General features: G+C 45.5%; 1 protein-coding gene across 1 annotated transcript in view; it reads left to right on the top strand.

Moving 5' to 3' along the window:
- The window catches only part of LOC144110541 (uncharacterized), a 70,920-nt gene extending 64,590 nt beyond the window's left edge, over window positions 1–6,330 (top strand). The window contains exons 9-10 of the mRNA XM_077643539.1: window positions 1,711–1,758; window positions 6,108–6,330. Of these exons, the coding sequence (XP_077499665.1) occupies window positions 1,711–1,758; window positions 6,108–6,152 (93 nt within the window). The 3' untranslated portion in view covers window positions 6,153–6,330. The remainder of the gene's footprint in view (window positions 1–1,710; window positions 1,759–6,107) is intronic.
- Window positions 6,331–18,736: the final 12,406 nt, after the last annotated feature.

Genomic DNA, 18,736 nt, shown 5'->3' with positions numbered 1-18,736 from the left:
GCTCGTCAGCTAGCACGCATGCACATCACGCAGCAACAAGATAAAGAATCACGCCGGTGCAACCTTCGGCACAGACAAGTCTTCTACGATCCCGGCGACCAGGTTTGGGTTGGATACCTGTTCGACGGCGATGCTTGTCGGAAACACTCATTTCTTTCTATTTCGGTCGTTATAAACCCTTCTGCGCGTCAGAGACGTTAATTACGTGGTACTCCCGAACAAGACACTTCCAGAGCAGCGAAGACGTCGGCTGCCGCATCCTAAGATCGTCCATGTTTTACGCCTGAAGCCATATTTCGCGGGGCGACCCCCCCCCCCCCCCCAGCTTCTTCGAGCCTTTCTTGTGTGCTTATGTATGGTTGTGTGCTCGCGTTCTTTTTTAAGGGGGGAGGAATGCCAGGTGGCGCTCAGGCAAAAAGACGTTGACGCTGGTGGCGCTCGGATTAGACGTTGAAGTTCGTCGTCTCCCCTCCTACAGGACGTATTGCCGAGCCTGTCTTGTCACCAACGCCGTGACAACATATATATATATATATATATATATATATATATATATATATATATATATATATATAACAGGACGTGCTACGTCCACCGCTATGGTCGAGGGTGGCGCTGGCGAACACTCTCAATGTTCGCTTACAAGCAGTAAACATAAATACCCACGAAAGCAGCAGATTGGACAGCCGTCGCCGTAGCTCAGTTGGTAAGAGCACCGGACGCGATATTCGAAGGTCGTGGGTTCGGATCCCACCGGCGGCAGGGTTGTTTTTTCTGCTGCTTTATAAGTAATTTTCTTTAAACCGATTGATTGGCACTACAAATAAAAAAAGATTAAAACATTCCCCTATGCCCCCTGGTTTCCGTGACTCTTGGCTTCCTTAATATATATATATATATATATATATATATATATATATATTGAAGAAAATTGAAGAAACAACAGGATTTAATTCACGACGTTTCGGCTGGAGGACCGGCCGAAAATGGCTGGTCCTCCAGCCGAAACGTCGTGAATTAAATCCTGTTATGTTTCAATTTTTGGTGATTATATATATATATATATATATATATATATATATATATATATATATATATATATATATATATATATATATATATATATATATATATATATATATATATATATATATATATAAGCACCGTGCGCGATCCTCGTCTTTATCTGTAAATATTCATCATCACGCATCTTCGTCTTCGGAGGAGTGCCCGCCATACTTGCGAGCGGCAATAAAAGTTCGCTCCGTTGTACACAGACTCGGAATATATACATATATACATACTTTCAAAATGTTACCAGTACTGTTAATGCCACTGCGCCTATCATTTTGTTTCGCCGACCTTATTGCCAAAGAGACCGATTTGTTTTTCTTCTGTTCTTCAGAGCATGCTGATCCCTTGTATATTTTGTATATTGTACCTCCTATCAGGCTTTTTTTATACTCATTGTCTGCCATCGCTACCAGTTCTGTCTAAGTGCCAAGAGCCTTGCATGCTTTGGCATTTATCAGTTGTTTCGTCTCATGAGATAGCGTAATGCGCCCCAGGTGTACGCTGCGGAATGTGCTGTCCACGAGAAAATACAGAGCAGCCTTGCAGTTATCGATATCGTTTTGTAAAAGTGAGTAATCGTTACTATCGAGTCGAAGACCAAGTGACCATATCTTTTGTTTTCTGTTCTACTTCCAGGCGCCGACTTCAATCATTCTTTCGTATTGTGTCATCATCGCGATAGACGTAAGCAATTGCGGAACGCAAGACTGTGTGCCGCTGTTCACCATTCTTACCCGTGTGATTATGGTTCTGGGATTAAATAATTACGCTGCAAAAAGCAGATTCCAGACTCAATTATTACTGCGAAACTTTGCGCGGGGACACGCACAAACAAAATTTTGTCTATGATATCGGTCTGCTGTGCTTCGTACGAATTGGTGGAAATAGTTTCCATCTTGCTTGGTTTATTACGCAACTGTTATTTGCGTTGTGGATGTTTCCTCCAATGTTAATAAATTTGCACCTTTAGGAGTGTCTTCATGCTGCTGTTAGTACTCTCCTCTTTCACCACGCGCATTTATAGCATGGATGCAAGTATACGTGATTGTCGCTCCATAACGCATATTATTTTAACACAACAAGGAGACAGTAACGCGTTGGTAATGAATGGTGACTTCACCCTGATAACATGAATGAGCAAAATATGCGTAAAAAGAAACGCCGGCGGGAGCTATCAAACGTTCGGCGGAAACAGATCTTAAGCACGGGAGGAAGCATTGGTAATAAGGTATGCCCAAAAATATCGTTTAAAAGGAGCTAGAACATACGTACCTTCACGGCCCATATTCCTGGTCTAAAGCTCCACCAGAACACCTAGGGTCGTGCGACAAATGCAGGTATCCTGCAGCCAAGTTCGGAAAATCGTGATTCGCATGAAGTCGTTTCTGATAGTGTCCCCCCTCCTTGCCTCCATAAGTTTTTTTCAAAAGTGAAGAACATCATACATAGCTCCTAGTTTTATCCTCTCCTAGGTCCAGCTTCATAGAGTTTGACGCCTTAATGGGACTCGGGCTACAAGGGGCGCAGTTGTGAAGTTCCCTGATAATTTAGACCACCTGGGATTCCTTACGTGCACTCACATCGCAGAGTACTCGTAGAAATACGACTGACACGGCCGGGATATATCCCGGGCCTTTCGAGTCAAAAGCCGAGCATCGTAGCCATTGGGCTACAGCGGCGGCATTCTTCGTTTTTTACCAACGCTACTAGGTTTTGTTTGCTTTTGTGACGTTTAACATTTTAAACCGACTCAGGATATGAGGGGAGCCGTAGTAGAGGGCTCCGGAAATTTCGACCGCCTTGGGTTCTCTAGTGGGCCCAGACGTCGCACAGTACACGGTGCCTCCATCATTTCGCTTCCATCGAAATGCGATCACCACGGCCGGGCCGGGATCCCAGCCGCGGCGGTGGCATTTCGATGGAGGCAATGAAGAAAGTAAAATCACAGTATACTGTGTACTAATGGGCGACTTCAATACGAAGGTAGGCAAGAAGCAGGCCGGAGTACAGGCTGAAGGTGACTATGGCATAAGCTCCAGGAACAGCAGGAGGGTAGGTATTAGCAGAGTTTGCAGAAACAAATAATTTACGGATCATGAATATATTCTTCCACATTCTTCCGCAAACCAGAGAACAAGAAATGGACGTGGTAGAGCCCGAATGGGGAGGATAAAAGTCAAATAGACTTCATACTGGCACCATGGCATCGTGCAGGAAGTGAAGGTCCCCGGAATGTTGCATTGAAGCCACCATAGAATGGTATGTCTCGAATTAGCTTATACCTGTAGAAGCAATTGAATAAATTAGTGAAGCGGAAGCCCATTAACGTGTTAGCGCTACGATTAAAAATGGATCAATTCAGGATATCGCTGCACAGCAGATATTCGGCTCTAAGTGAGCAAGACGATCTTAACGTTCAATCAATGAACAATAATCTGATAGCTATCATTACGCCGTGCGCAGTAGAAGTAGGCGGAAGGATGGTTCGGCAGGATACCTGCAAGCTATCTCAGGCGACGAAAAGTCTGGTTATTAACGCCAAGGCATGAAAGCGCCTAATCCTACTGACATAACAGAACTGGCAAAGCTATCGATGTTAACAAATAAGCGCAAGCTACCCAACATAAACCAGTTTAACGCAGAGAAAATCGAGCACGCTCTTAAGAGCGGCATTAGCCTAAAAACGTGTACAGGGAACAAGGAATAGATAAAAACCAGATGTTTGCTTAAGGGACCAGGAGGGGAATGTCATTAGCAATGTGGAGAAAAATAATTAAATTAGCCGAATAGTTCTGCGCAAATCTACAGTGGCCAGTGTATTAAGAACGTTAATAAGAGAGACGGTAGCGCACAGCCGTGAGACATACCGCCAGTAACGAAAGTGGAAGTAAAGAAATCCTTAGGAGCAATTTAAAGGGAGAAAGCAGCTGGAGAGGATCAGGAAACAGCAGACCTCTTGTAGGACGGAGGCGAGATTGTGGTAGAAAAATTAACCACACTGTACACGCAATCTCTTATTACCTCGAGCATACGAGAAGCTTCGAAGAACGCCAACATATATTAATTCTTAAGAAAGGAGACTACAACGACTTGAAAAATTACAGGCCGCTCACCCTACTGTCTGTTGCATGCAAGGTATTTACTAAGGTAATCGCAAATAGAATGAGGACAGCCTTAGACTTCAATCAACAAAATGGTCAGGCAGGCTTTTGTAAAGGATACTCGACAATAGACTATATTCACACTATCAATCTGGTGATAGAGAAATCCGCAGAATATAACCAACCCCTATACATAACCCTCATTAATTACGGGAAGGCGTTCACTCAGTGGAAACCTCAGTAGTCATTTAAGCATCACGAAATCAAGGTGTAGAAGTGTCTTATATGAAAATACTGGAAGATATCTACAACGACTGCACAGCTACCATAGTCCTTCACTAAGTCAGCAAAAAAATTCCATTAAGGAACGATGTCACTCAGGGAGACGCGATCTCGCCAGTGCTATCCACCGCCTGTTTACAGGTGTTCCGAGGCCTAGATTGGGAACAGTTTGGGATAAGAGTTAATGCAGAGTACGTCTGTAATCTGCGATCCGCTGATGACATTTCCTTGCTAATCAAGTCACTCGGGATGATCTGCCCAGCATGATCAATGACAGGCAGGGCAGAACAGTGGGTCTAAAAATAAACATGCAGAAAACCGAAGTAATGTTCAACAGTCTAGCGAAATAACAGAAGTTAACAATTGGCAACGAGGTGCTGGAAGTGGTAAAGGAATACGTCTACTTAGGTCAAGGTGGGGCACGGAAGGTGGAGTGCATATGGCAGGTTCTCTCAGATCATGAATGACAGGTTACCAATATCCCTCAAGAGAAAAGTGTACAACAGCTGTATACCTTACCGGTACTCACATGCGGGGCCGAAACGTGGAGGCTAACGAAAGGGTTCAGCTCAAGTTAAGGACAACGCAGTGAGCTATGGAAATAAAACTGATCGGTGTAACGTTAAGAGACCAGAAGCGGGCAGAGCGGGTGAGGGAAAAAACGCTGGCTAACGACATCCTAGTCGAAATCAAGAAGAAATGGCTTGGGCAGGGCATCTAATGCTAAGGCAAGATAACCGCTGGTTCTTAAGGATAGCGGAGTGAATTCAAAGAGAAGGGAAGCGTAGCAGGGGGCGGCAGAAATTAAGGTGGGCAGCTGAGGTTAACAGGATTGTCGGGATACGGTGACAGCAGCTGGAAAAGGACAGGGTTAATTGGAGAGACATAAGGAAGGCATTTGGCCTGCAGTAGGTGAAGTCATGCAGATAATGATGATGATGACGAAATTCTAGAAGCCTGTGTACTGTGCAACGTCGGGACACGTAAAAAACCCCAGGTGGTCAAAATTTCCGGAGCCCTTCACAACGGCGTCCCTCATAACCTCAGTAGCTTTGGGACGTTAAACCCCCATAAACCGAATTGCGACCGCCCCGGCTGAGATCGAACTCCCGTCTTTCGGTTTAGTGGTCGAGCAGAGGAGCCAGTGAGCCACCGCGGCGGCGAGCTGCTACTTTTCATGAGATTAAGCAAGCCTACTATCCCAAAAGAAGAGTGCGGGTGACTGAAAGGAAAAACTGAACTGAATTGGGAGAGGACAGAAAAAGAGTGCGCAAAATCTGGATACGATTAAAGGCAACAGCAAGAGAAAGAGGAACAACCGGATTTATTTTTGCTGGCGAAAGCACGCATATTCTTTTAACTCTCGATATTTACTTTGCACAGCCGCACAATGAAAAAAAAAGGTCTACTCAAAGGACTGCGTGAAAAATACGTGTCTTATGTCTGTGATTAGATATACAGTAATTGCGAGCCTCCCTTTGAGAGCCATAGAGAAATTCTCCCATAAATCACGCTGAGTGAGTCCGACAGAGCGAAATATTGGTTGGCGAAGGATATTGGAAGGATGTAGTAGTTGGCGCACTTGGAAATTCATTTGACTGATGATGCATGTCGCTTTGTTAAATTATGTTTCTGCTTTTGCCTGCGCAGTGGTTCGTCATATGGCGGATACAAGTCTTCACCAGAACCATGTAAAAGTGTGGCGACACTGAAAGAACATGGTCGGCGTCCTCTCAGCACAGTCTGGAATCGTCAACATGGTTCGCTGAACTGCTCTAATTTTCAAAATTTTCTCACGTTTTCTACTCCTCGATCATTGTGATCGGAGGAGACGACATCAGATGTGTTTTTTTATATCATTGGCAGATATAACAGGGATGCTTCTGTAATAAATCTGCGCTTGAACAGTTTATTATCTGCTGCCAATGCCAGTCCACCCCTATTTATTATTGCTACAATCAAATCACAAGGAGTAAACACCGATATGTGAAGGCCTAGTGTTAAAAAGGCTTCAAAGGTCCGGTTAGTGCCACTGTTCATAGCTGATCATTCATAGTGGCTTTACGCAATCTCTATCCAGCTGAAAATATTCACACGTTGACGGCAGTCCAGCAGTCAGGAAGACGGCGAAAGTAGGCTTCCAAAGCGAGCTGCTTATCGGACTGACCTGCACCCCTCAGTGACCTGAATGACTCGGCGACGGCGAAAGGCAACAAACCTACTCAGCGGTCGTCAAGAAATGCACGCCGCTTTCCCCCGTGCTCAAAGCTGACAACGAACCTTCAAGATACGGCGAGCAAAATAACCGCACCAGTCTATACTATTGAAGAATCGGCTCCGCCTGGGTGTGCCGTGGTTATCGGCCGCCTCCTGCGAAGCGATGCCCATGGCTTCGTCAGCCTTGGCCTCGGATCTCGCTCGTGCCTGCGCAAGTGATGGGAGGCGTTCTTAGCTCCCTGCCTTGAAGCCCCTTGCGTGCGCCTGTCCTTCGAGCTCACCTCCAAGCAACCTCCCGGATCGACAGCGGCATCATGCGCAATGGAGTACTTAAGAAGCCAGCTTACCGCTTCAGTAGAAACGGGAACAGCTCTTTCGACCATACGCTCAAACGTTTTCCCTTTAAAATGCAGGTGAGTACAAACCTTCCTTTCTATGGGAGGCGGAGTAATGACGTCTCCTTGGTGCTGTTCCCGTGTCGATGGTATTGAGCGAAGTTTCTTCTGAATGCTTTTCAATCGCCCTCTTACAATTACGTGCCGGTGACACTGACAACCCTGCGCTTTCAATCGCTTCTTGACATGGAGTCTTTGCCCTCCCATCCCACGGATCTACTAAACGTTATTTTTCAGTTGCTTAAAGAGTTCATACGCTCTATTTAAGTTGTAAAACTCAGACAGAACTTGTAGCCGATGTTAAAGATATTAAAACAGGACAAAATAATATCGGAACCAATTACAATATCGGACAAAAGAATCGTCTAGATGTACTAGAAGAAAGTTACAAAAAACTGGTGGTCAGCCGTGAAATTTCCAGCAAACAATCTCAAACTGAAGAATTTTCAAGATACATATAGTCGGCACTTCTCAGACACGAATAGACTATCATGATGACAGGTCACGAAGTAACAACTTCATATTCTACGGCATTCCTGATTCTGGAGGGCATGGCAAGAGACAGAAAGAAAAATTGGCGGTGGTTTAGCGCTGGTTAAACCGGGAGTGACGCGATAGCTACAGCTGGCCGAGTGGAACTCGCTCAGTTGAACTGCAGTCAGTCTTTTGCCGCTCCGTTTCGCTGGGCGTTCCTTCATCTCCGTCCCACTTGACACAGCGCATGCGCACAGCTGTGGCAGCTCGGTATCGCCGGAGCGCCGCGTCGTTGGCAGCAGCAGCTGCTCCGCACCAGGTGACCAACCACGTGACGAACCACGTGAATCAGCCACGGCGCTGCACTGCCGGCAGCTGCCAAGCACCACGTGACCAAACACGTGACAGCGTGGCGGCGCCGCCACCGCCACGCTAAAGGCTTGAAATGCTACCGTAATGTAGCAATCGCTACAAAACTAGCTTCTCTAGCTGAGCTCCTTCTTCTTGACGCATTCGAACATACGCATTTCTTGGGAGATTTCAGGCCGAATAAAACAAAAGATGCCATTATCGCAACACGTAACAGTCTCAAGGCAACTAAAGTCACCCTTAATGAAGACCTTTCAGCTGCAAAAAGGGTCTCTCGTGAAAAGCTTCTCGAATTTGCTAAAAGCCGAGCTGGTGCCCCAAAACACAAATTGCGCTGCAACAAGTTACTATTAGTGACAGCTGCCACATGCATGACTGGGCGACGGACGCTATCGCCAACATTCCGACGCGCAGGGCAGGCTCTGGTTCCTCCGCAGCCGATTGCGAACCCAGCACATCCCATGCACACGTAAAGGGTAGTGGTCGGGTATCTAAAACCTTTTTATTGGTTCTTTTCACTGACATCAGAAGTGTTGTTAACAAATATAACTCGTTATTGTCAGCTATCGACACTTGTTCTACAAAAAGTATTACTTTAACAAATACCTGGCTAACCGCGCATGTCCATGAATCCAATATATTTCTTAACGATCGTCCTTTTACATTCTTTCGCTGTGATCGTGGAACAAAAGAGAGGCGGCGGCGTGCTGGTTGCGATTTCAAAAGATGTCACTTCTTTACATGTACGTGTTCAGAAGGACTTAGACTGCTGCCTAAGCACCAGAAAGCCATAACAGGAGTCTATCGCCCTCCGTCCTCCTCCGGCACCATCTGCAATGAACTTCACGACGTCATTAATTCTGTTACTATAAGTTTTACCGCATATCAGATATTTCAACTCGGTGATTTTAATTTCCCCAACATCACTTGGAGATCCGACATTCTTATTTTGTCGCTATTCTCGTCTCTAGCTAGTGAATTTTTGGGTGTATCCTTCGTATTCTCGTTACAGCAAATCTGCACGCGAGCAAAAATACTAACAGCTACTATTGCTAATACACTGCACTTGATCCTCACTAGTCGACCCGAAATTGTCTCACCTATCCGCCTGGCCTTAGCGATAACGCTCTCCTTAACTTTTCTATTAAGTTAACTTGCCCAAAATCTAAAAAAAAGGTAACAGTCATAAGCGATTATTAGCGAGCCAATTATCAGGCGATAAACACTGGACTATCTTCTTTTACTCCTTCACTGACATTTTTCTTGTTATCTTCGACAATCGTACAGTTCAAGCTAGCTGGAACATGTTTTCGGAACCAGCTCACTGAATGGTTCATGCCTCAGCACAACATTATCAACCACGCTAACGCTCCCTGGTATAGCAATCGTATAAAACTCTTATCTAATAAAAAGAATCGACTTTATGGTATCGCTAAGCTTTTCCCCACTAGAGAACGTCGGGCTTCATGCTCTGCTGCATTCGAGGTTTACGTGCAGGCAATTAAAGACGCAGAGAAATATTTTCACTCACTTATTCTTCCCTTTGTGCTCACAACAAACATTAGAAAATTCTGGCGCGTTATTATCCCCCGGATAATAAAAAAAATATCGTCTTAACACACTAATCTGGTGAACTCATTCCTTCAGACCTTAAAGTTGAATGGCGCAAAGGAACAAGCACAGGAAGACACAGATACAGAAAGAGCGCCTTCTACCAACTGATTTTATTGTGGAAAACACCATCTTGATACGCAGGTACATTATCATCATCAGTGCGTTATCATAGTGAGGACAAGCTAACAAGAAAAAATATATGTCCAGAAAAAGATTACATTTAAGCATAACAGCCGCAGAATTGCTACTCAAAGAACAAGGCATGAAAAATTTACAAAACATGTTAACAAGATTGGATGACATTATCTACACATGGCCATCTAAAATATCGAGTTCCCGGCCGCTGAGTTTGACCGATGAAGTGCTTATGCACGTGGTCCCACCTTTCTGTATGTGAAATTCTTCGATAACTTCCCTTTCAACTCGTTCTCTGCCTTTGCTGATAAACTTTGCCTCTTCCAGCCCCGGTCCGCAATCTTGACAATCTGTGCAGTCATCAGGGAGGTTCCCCCCTTCATTGTTTTTTTTTATGGTCTGTTTGTGCTCAATCGCTCTCTCATTGAAACAACGGCCGGTCTGCCCAATGTAGACCAGCCCACACTTGAGCGGTATCTCATAGATGACTTTAGATAATAAGAACGGAGAACTGGGCGAGTTGGTAGGGAATCATGTTTAACTGCGCAAAGAAACGAAGACAGAGAACAAGAAGGCACGACACGACCGAAGGTGAAGTGAAGGTGAGGCCTTGGGAATTGTCTATGAAAGTGTTAAGAACATCAGCAACACCTTCGTCAAAGTTTAAAGAGGTAGGCGAGTCGAAAAGAATAAAATAATCGTCAACAAAGCGGAAAATTTTTAGAGACAATTCCCAAGGCCTCATGTTCACTTGGGAACTTCCCCCAAGGGTGCAAGATCCAGTTTCTGGACGTTCAGTTTGATTTCACTGGAGTAGATCATGCGTGTTGGGTGCATAACCCCCCTTCCAAGAAAAGCCTCATGCCGTTCAGCAGTGCCCATTAGAAACTGGTGAAACGAAGTATTGCCATGACGTGCTTACACGCCGCTCTCTCGAAATCATGTGATCACTGTGTGCAGGCTGGCTTTGAAAAGCAACTACAGAGATTATACAACGCTGGTTATCCCTGCCCTCTGATAACCGCTGTTTGTCAAGTCTTGCTGCAGAAGATTAAACTCTCTTCGAGCGGTGCTCTACCCAGCAAGCAGCGAGAAAAGCCTCATGCCGTTCATCAGTGCCCATTCTAAACTGGTGCAACGAAGTATTGCCATGTCGTATTTGCAAAAAATAGCGCACAACATCAAGAAGGTAGGGGGCTGTTATGGTGTGAATGTTGTTTTAAGCACCATGTAAGCTTGGCAAGATACGCTCCATGATGCACAAACGTCCCCCGAGGTGCGCTATCAAGCATAAGCAGCAACTCATTTCAACACAAAAAAAGAAGACGCCGACCAAACGTTTGGGTCAAAACAAGACGTTTCGGCCTCCATACGGAAGCCTTGTTCACTGAAATTTATTCTAGAGCCGCGACGCTTAAATACTCTTGAAAAATCGTCCCAGGCATCTTGCATAGGTTGGCGGGAGTTTGCCGATCTTACGATGAAGTCTTTCCAGTAATCTGAATCACCAAGAACTTGAGATACTGGCGTGGACGCCAGTTCTTTTCTTTGGGGATGATGGAAGCCCTTTCCAAGCAGATGTCATGACCTGACGATACGGCGTGCTCCGCAAGTGCATTGGAAGTGACTTTCTTTTTATTCACGTCCAACATATGTTCTTTCAGACGCCTTTCAAAATTTCCTCTCTCGCTGATGTAAACATAGTCGCACTTGGCGCAGGGAATTCTGCAGACAACACCCGGAAATTTTTCTTTATTTAGTTTGTCCTGGACCTTCACTAGCTTGTGCTGTAACTTTTGGGCGGGAACGTGGGCAACGTGCACGTCGTACGTGCGCAGGGCACGTCCCAGTGCTTCACTTATGCCCGGTACATAAGTTATGGCGACACGTGCTTTGCATTGGCTGCCGACCGGTTCCGCTGACCGCACCGAGCGACGTTCAGCGGAGCCCAAAAAATTCCTAGGGTAGCCGCAGTTCATCTACTCACGGCGTATTTGTATCAGGTCCGAGGCAGGATCTTCAGGCCTTGAGCAGATTTTTTGGGATCGTTGAATCAGCAAAGCAGTAACGGCACGTTTGTGGAAGGCCGGGTTCACCGAGTTAAAATGCAGGCACCTGTCCATGTGGGTAGGTACGCCAATTGCGACTATGTTTGCATCGGCGAGAGAGGTAATCTTGAAAGGCGTCTGAAAGAACCTATGTTGGACGTGAAGAACAAGAAAGTCACTTCCAACGCACTTGCGGAGCACGCCGTATCGGCAGGTCATGATATCTGCTTGGAAAGGGCTTCCATCATCGCCAAAGAAAATAACTGGATTTCACGGTAGTATATATCGAGTCCGTGGTGACTCAGATAACTGAAAAAAGACTTAGTCATAGCATCAGAAATCTCCCGCTGACCTACGCAAGATGCCTGGGGTGATTGTTAAAGAGTATTTAAGCGTCGCTGTGCTAGAATAAATTTCAGTGAACAAGGCTTCCGTATGGAAGCCGAAACGTCTTGTTTTGACCCAAACCATTGGTCGGCGTCTTTCTTTCTTCTGTTGAAATGAGTTACTACCCGACCAGACGAAATTTTGTCAGACTATATTTCAAGCATAGGCAACGTTATACCGAATGCAGGTCTAAAGTCCTCTGCGAGATACCGCTCAAGTGTGGGCGTGTCTACATTGGTTAGACCGGCCGTTGTTTCAATGAGCGAGTGATTGAGCACAAATGGACAATAAAAAAACAATAAAAGGGGGAACCTCCCTGACCACTGCACAGATTGTCAAGATTGCGGACCGGTGCTGGAAGAGGCAAAGTTTATCGGCAAAGGCAGAGAGCGATTTGAAAGGGAAGTTATCGAAGCATTTCAAATACAAAAAGGTGGGCCCACGTGCATAAGCACTTCGTCGGTCAAACTTAGCGGCCGGGAACTCGATTTTCTAGATGGCCATGTGTAGATAATGTCATCCAATCTTGTTAACATGTTTTGTAAATTTCTCATGCCTTGTTCTGTGAGTAGCAATTCTCCGGCTGTTATGCTTAAGTGCAATCTTTTTCTGGATATATATTTTTTCTTGTTAGCTTGGCCTCACTATGATAACGCACTGATGATGATAATGTACCTGCGTATAAAGATGCTGATTTCCGCAATAAAATCAGTTGGTAGAAGGCGCTCTTTCTGTTTCTGTGTCTTCCTGTGCTTGTTCCTTTGCGCCATTCAACTTTATAATGAACGAACTAGCCCAACAACAAGTACTTCTTTAGACCTTGTTGCTACAATTCTTACCCATTCATTTTCTGAAAACTCTTTTGTCATATCTGATGCACACATACCTACAACTCATAATCACCACTATGCAACTATGTCGCCAATATTGTTTGATACCTTTAGTGTCATTAAACCTACTGATAACCTCGACCTTCATTCCGCCGCAGGCTGTGATCTCATTATTGCTAAGTTCTTAAGAAACACTTCAGCCTGTTTTCATTATGCTAAATAATTTCCCATAATCTTATGAGCAATTATTGTCCTACCGAAAGAGTAGAAAATTGGGAAGGTGATTCCAGTGCACCATTCGGGTAACAGAGCATCTCCCCTACTATCGTCCCACCTCTCTAACTAGCTCATGTTGCGAAAGGTTCGAACATATATTTACAAGTCTTGTTAATTTCCTTGAATCAAACTCTGTTTTCATCGGCACAATGCGGTTTTCAGAAATTTTACTCATGTGAAACTCAACTGTGTTTTACACATTCATTACACCGTATCCTTGTCCAATCATCAATAACTGACTGTATATTCCTAGATTCTAATAAAGCTTCTGACAAGGTATGTCACGGACTCCTATTATTAAAACTAAATAATCTTATTATTGACCCTAGTTTACTCAAATAGATTGAGTGTCTTCTCCTTAATCGCTCACAGTTTGATACGTATAATGGTTTTAATTCCGTTTTTACAGAAATACATTAATGCGTTCCTCAAGGCTAAATCCTTGGGCCTCTTTTATTCTTAATCTACATCAGTGATCTTCAGTCTCTTGTAAACTCTCATATCCTCCTTTTTGCGGATGATTGCGTTATTTTTAGAGATATAACCGATACTAACGAGAGCTGTCTACTTCAGTCTGGCCGTACCCTGTAGCTAACTTGTGTAAGAAATTGTCAATGCAACTAAATGTTAACAAATGCAAAGCCATGCGTGTTTCAAGAGAATTACTGCACCGCTTTCGTATTTCAATTATAACATTTCTGTAGAGTCTGTAATATCATATAAATACCTTGGCGTTTATATCACTGCTAACTTAAGCTGGTCTCTTCATTTCGATCAGATAATCAACAACGCTCATCGCATCCTAAGTTACTTACGTAGCAATTTTTTCAACGTACCTTCTTCTTTGAAAATTTTCTTATATAAAACACCAATTCGCTCCAAAATGGAGCATGTAACTTCAGTCTGGGATCCTACCTATGACAGTCATATCACTTCTCTTGAGATAGTTGAAAATAACTCTGCGTTTCATTCTCATCAATTACAGCTGCACTGCAAACATAACTAATATGAAATTTACTCCTTCTATGAAATTTAGTATTTCTCTACCAGTGCTGTCGCTTCATCGAAATGTCTCGTATCGCATTGTTTCACAAGTTGACCATCATTCCGTACTGAAGGTTACCTTATCTCACAGCCATTTTATGTATCCCATTGTACTGACCATCCTCATAAAGTCAGTTTCGATTCTTATAAGACCAAACATTTTTCTTCGTCATTCTTCCCGCGTACCTCACGCGAGTGGAATCGCATTCCCGCACATATGGCAGACTTTAATAATTACGAGATGTTACGCGAAGCTATATCTAGCATTGTATTGTCAGGTGTTTAAATTTGTTTCTCTGCTGCATTTTTCCAATTTTATTCTTGTTTTTGCCACTCCCTCCTCTAATGTGTCTGGCCCTGAGGGGCACGACATATAAATAAATAAATTGTAACGGGAACTTAGGTCAGCGCTCAGGCAGTGGCGAAACCACGGCGGCGACAGAGCCTCTGGTCTGTCCAGGTCAGCAGGCTTTCGCTCTGAGCGATGGCACTGTGGCTTGGATAATGCCCCTTTTCTTCTTCACAATGGCCCCGGGGAGAAAAGGGGCCGTCCTGGCGACTCATGGTGCCGACCACACAACCAGGTCGTAGTACGGCTTGAATCGTTGGACATGCAGAATCTCGATACCGCGTCGGCGGAGATCGGAAGATGGTGCAAGGGGCTCAATAAATATATTTGCCTGAGGATGTGCGCACCAGGACGCGGTAGGGGCCATGGTATTTCGAAGGAAATTTCTTTGAGAGCCCGGGAGCAGTGGAAGGGATCCACAGCCAGACGAGTGAAACGGGTGGGAAATATGGATCAAGCTGACCTTCATAATGGCGGTGTTTTTGGCGCCCCTGAGTGTCTTCCGTCAGCGGCCGTGCAATCTGGCATCAGCTTTCTGCATGCTGGGCAGCTTCAAAAACAGTTCCAACACTCAGACGAGGCAGGGCGGCATGGGAGAACTTTGTCGGTGTGAGCGGATGGATGGCGGCCGTAGAGCAAAAAAAAATGGAGAGAAACCGGTTGTGTACTGAGTATCAGCGTTGTAGGCATAGAATAAAGAATAAAGAAGATGAAGAAGAGGTATTCGATGAACTGGGAGGAGATCGGTGGAGAAGATAAGACGAACACAAGGATGATCTGTTCCAACTCCAAGGTTATAAAAGCGCGAGGGATAGCGTGTCGTGGGTGAAGAACAGAGGAGCGGAGGTTCCGGCGGGTCATGAACACCTCGGATGGAAGAGAGCGACGCCGGCTACTGCTACGGTGATCTCTAGTTCTACGGCATCGCACCCTGGACTTCCTGCTATTCCTGAGCCCGTTCCGGGGAGCCAACGTCTGACGCAACCACCTGCTACGGCCAGGAGTGCCTCCAGCGCTGTTTCCACCCATGCACGTGGTGCCCACAAGGCCAACATCACCAGCATCACCTCCACGGGCACTTGAACCAGGAGCTCGTACGACGCCGCCCACAACGCCGCCGGCGACGCCAGCCTGAGCACTTAGAACTCAACCTCGACGCCGGCTACCTGGATGCCACTGAGTGGACTCATGCAACGCTTCATCAGCACCGAACCGTGAGCACGAACGCCGAACGCTAGTAGACTGGGCGTTTCAGGGTCGTGTGTATTGGTAGTCTTTGTGTTTTGTGTTAGTTTTGTTAGTTTTGTGTGTTAGTGTTTGCGTCACGTAAGGTGTATTAAATGTGCGTCTGTGTGGTTGCACCTGGCGCCAAGTCCACTCCCTCGGCCCGATTGTTCTCCGGGGATCCGTGACAGGCAGGTAGGCAGAGTCTGCTAAGGAGTGCTTTAAGGAACATGTGTTAGGGTGTGGCCGGGCTACACCGACTACACGAGAAAAATAACTGTTTAATTTTTGCGCAACCATTTCACCTTCGCTCGAAAAATGTTTCAGAATATATCTGTCCTTGCACATGGCAGAGTTCTCACCTCGCAAGCTGTTGACAAGCCTCCACGTACGTCTGCAGTCAGAACGTGCATCGAAAAAAATTGATGATGGCCTAGCTCTGTCAGACCAGGATATACGTAGCGAAAGCTCGGCGACATCTGGTTCGGAAGAGTTAATATATGAAAAGCGCGCATTCACTACATGCGCCTTTGTTCATTGTCTTAGCTTCAGCCGCCGTGGCGGAGTAGTAGCGTCTTCGCTTCAAATGCCAAAGCCCCTGGTTCGATTTCCAGCCTCGACACAGGGCTTTTTTTATTCAGTGAGTGTGGTGTAGCTTCAGTGGCTCCCGCCACCAACGACGTGGTCGGTCACGTGGTGCGGAGCAGCTGCCGGCGGCGTGGCGCCGTGGCTGGTCACGTGGGTCGTCACGCGGTTGGTCACATGGTGCGGTGCGGCCACGGTGGGAATGCGAGCTCGGCGGAACAGCGAGTTCGTGGCCAATGTAGCTTTCCGCTACGAATTTTTTTTTTCCGGCAGTGTATCTGCTTGGCAGGCCTAACCATCGCATTGACTCTGTTTCTGCATATGCTAAACCTGAGTCGCACCTCGTCGCAAGAAGGCGCACTCCTTACTTGCGCCCACATTATCTATTTTTCTTTAATTGCTGCCAATACTTCCGCTCACATCTATCTGCTATCAGCATTTTCTTAATTTGGGGACTCCGTGTGGCGGCCTGCTTAAATTTATTGAACAATTTAACGAATTCTTCATACATCCCACCAGGAGGCACAGTTTTTAAGAAATTGTACCGGTCGTATTGTGCTAATAACTCGTCCAATACTTTAGTGCCTGTGAAAGCAATTTCCTTTCTGCAATTCATAGTAGACGCCAGGCAAGAAGGCTGGGCGAATTCGCAGCAGATGAAGTAGTGATCAGCAAGTTTTTGACCAACAACTGAACGCGTTGTAAGATTGTGAGCACGAACATTGATATGGTAAATACACGAGACAACCAGACGGTTAGATAATATCGCTTCCCGCGTGACTTCGTGAATAGTATTCTGGATACCCCATTTCGACAGCACATCTAGATAGTCGCACGTTAAACGTGTAGAGGTACGATGGGTATCAATGTTGATATGGCCGATCAAACATAAATGTTCTTCCAATGGCAAAGCTGAGATTGCAGAATCCAGCTCTTCAAGGTAGAGCCGCCCATTGTTACACGGGGGACGATAGACTGCTAAAATTACTAATGAAATTTGATACTGAGAGGCGGAAGACTACCACCTCAGCCTAACAGAAATGAACATTTATTTCTTGCACTGACCAGGCATCTTTTACAAATACAGCCACACACACACCCTTACCTGCTGTGCGTGTGTGTGCATATATCTGAAAGCCAGTACGGAAAAGCACAAGAGTCCATCTGATGTAATGTTAATTTCTGTTAGTACTAAAACGTCAAACAACAATTTCAAGGGCTATGTTATTTCCCTTATAATTCCGTCAGGCTTCAAATCTGCAAGAGAAGGAATGTACAGAGAGACACTCCTAATCCACAAATTTAAAACCTTCCAACCAGCAAGGTTCAACATCACCAGAGAAAAGTTATAATCTCTCAGGTACATTCTGTCAAAGGCGTAATTCTTTAAAAATTGTCTTACACATTCTCAGAGCATTTCACAGTATTTAAAAACGCCGCTTTATAGTTTCTTTCACCTTCTCCATCCTCCCTAACCCGTCTTTTTCCCCTCAATCACATCTTCTGCCTTTTTTTTTCATGCGTTCCCTCTTTTTCTGTTCAGTTTACATTCGTTATGCCTTGCACATCTTGTTGTTATCATTTCTCAGGAACTCTTGGCTGCTACATTTCTTCCCCCCCCCCCCCCCCACTTTCTTAAGCACTTTCTCTGAACTTCCCCTCATTTTCTTTTCCTTCAATACTTTACTTGTTTTTCCCCGGTATTTCGTTCTGGCGTGAAGGTAATGACCGCGCTTTGGGATTTGCCAAACATTCTTGCATAAAGTATTTTGACTCCTTGGGTACGTACCCGGAGATGCGATAGTAGTTCAGTTGGCGTGGTCCCGGCGTCCACACCATGAATGACACCTTTGCACGAATTGTCCGGCGCGGCCACGTAAGCTGTCACTGCATAGTTCTTTGCAGCAAAGCGTAGACTTGAAATACACTGCACAGCACTGGCAGTCTCCATGCTTGGCGTGCTGAGTATAGCGATGTTGGATCCGTTGTGCAGCCGTATAAGGAAGCTGCCTTCGTTGCAGATGTCTGGTTTTCCGCATGCTTTGGTTATAGCCCGGGCCATCTGATGCGTGCTCAGTTCGCTGATGTTGAGTCCATTCTTCGGTCTAAGGATGACAGGAAAGATCGTTCCGCGCTACGTCTATTACTACGGCGGCGAGATACGTTGCTACCTCTATAGATCATCGCGGCAAGTGTGTTATACATGCTTAAAGGCCGGACATAGGGCGGACGTATGCCCGACACCTGACGTTGTCGTCTGCTCTAAATGCACCGAGCCAGTGATCGAGGACGGACACTCCTGCGAGCCCAGGTGTGTGCTATGCACGGAAGC

Source organism: Amblyomma americanum, chromosome 11 (genome assembly GCF_052857255.1).
Source record: "Amblyomma americanum isolate KBUSLIRL-KWMA chromosome 11, ASM5285725v1, whole genome shotgun sequence".
Classification (NCBI taxonomy): domain Eukaryota; kingdom Metazoa; phylum Arthropoda; class Arachnida; order Ixodida; family Ixodidae; genus Amblyomma; species Amblyomma americanum.
This window is presented reverse-complemented; position numbering and strand designations above follow the sequence as displayed.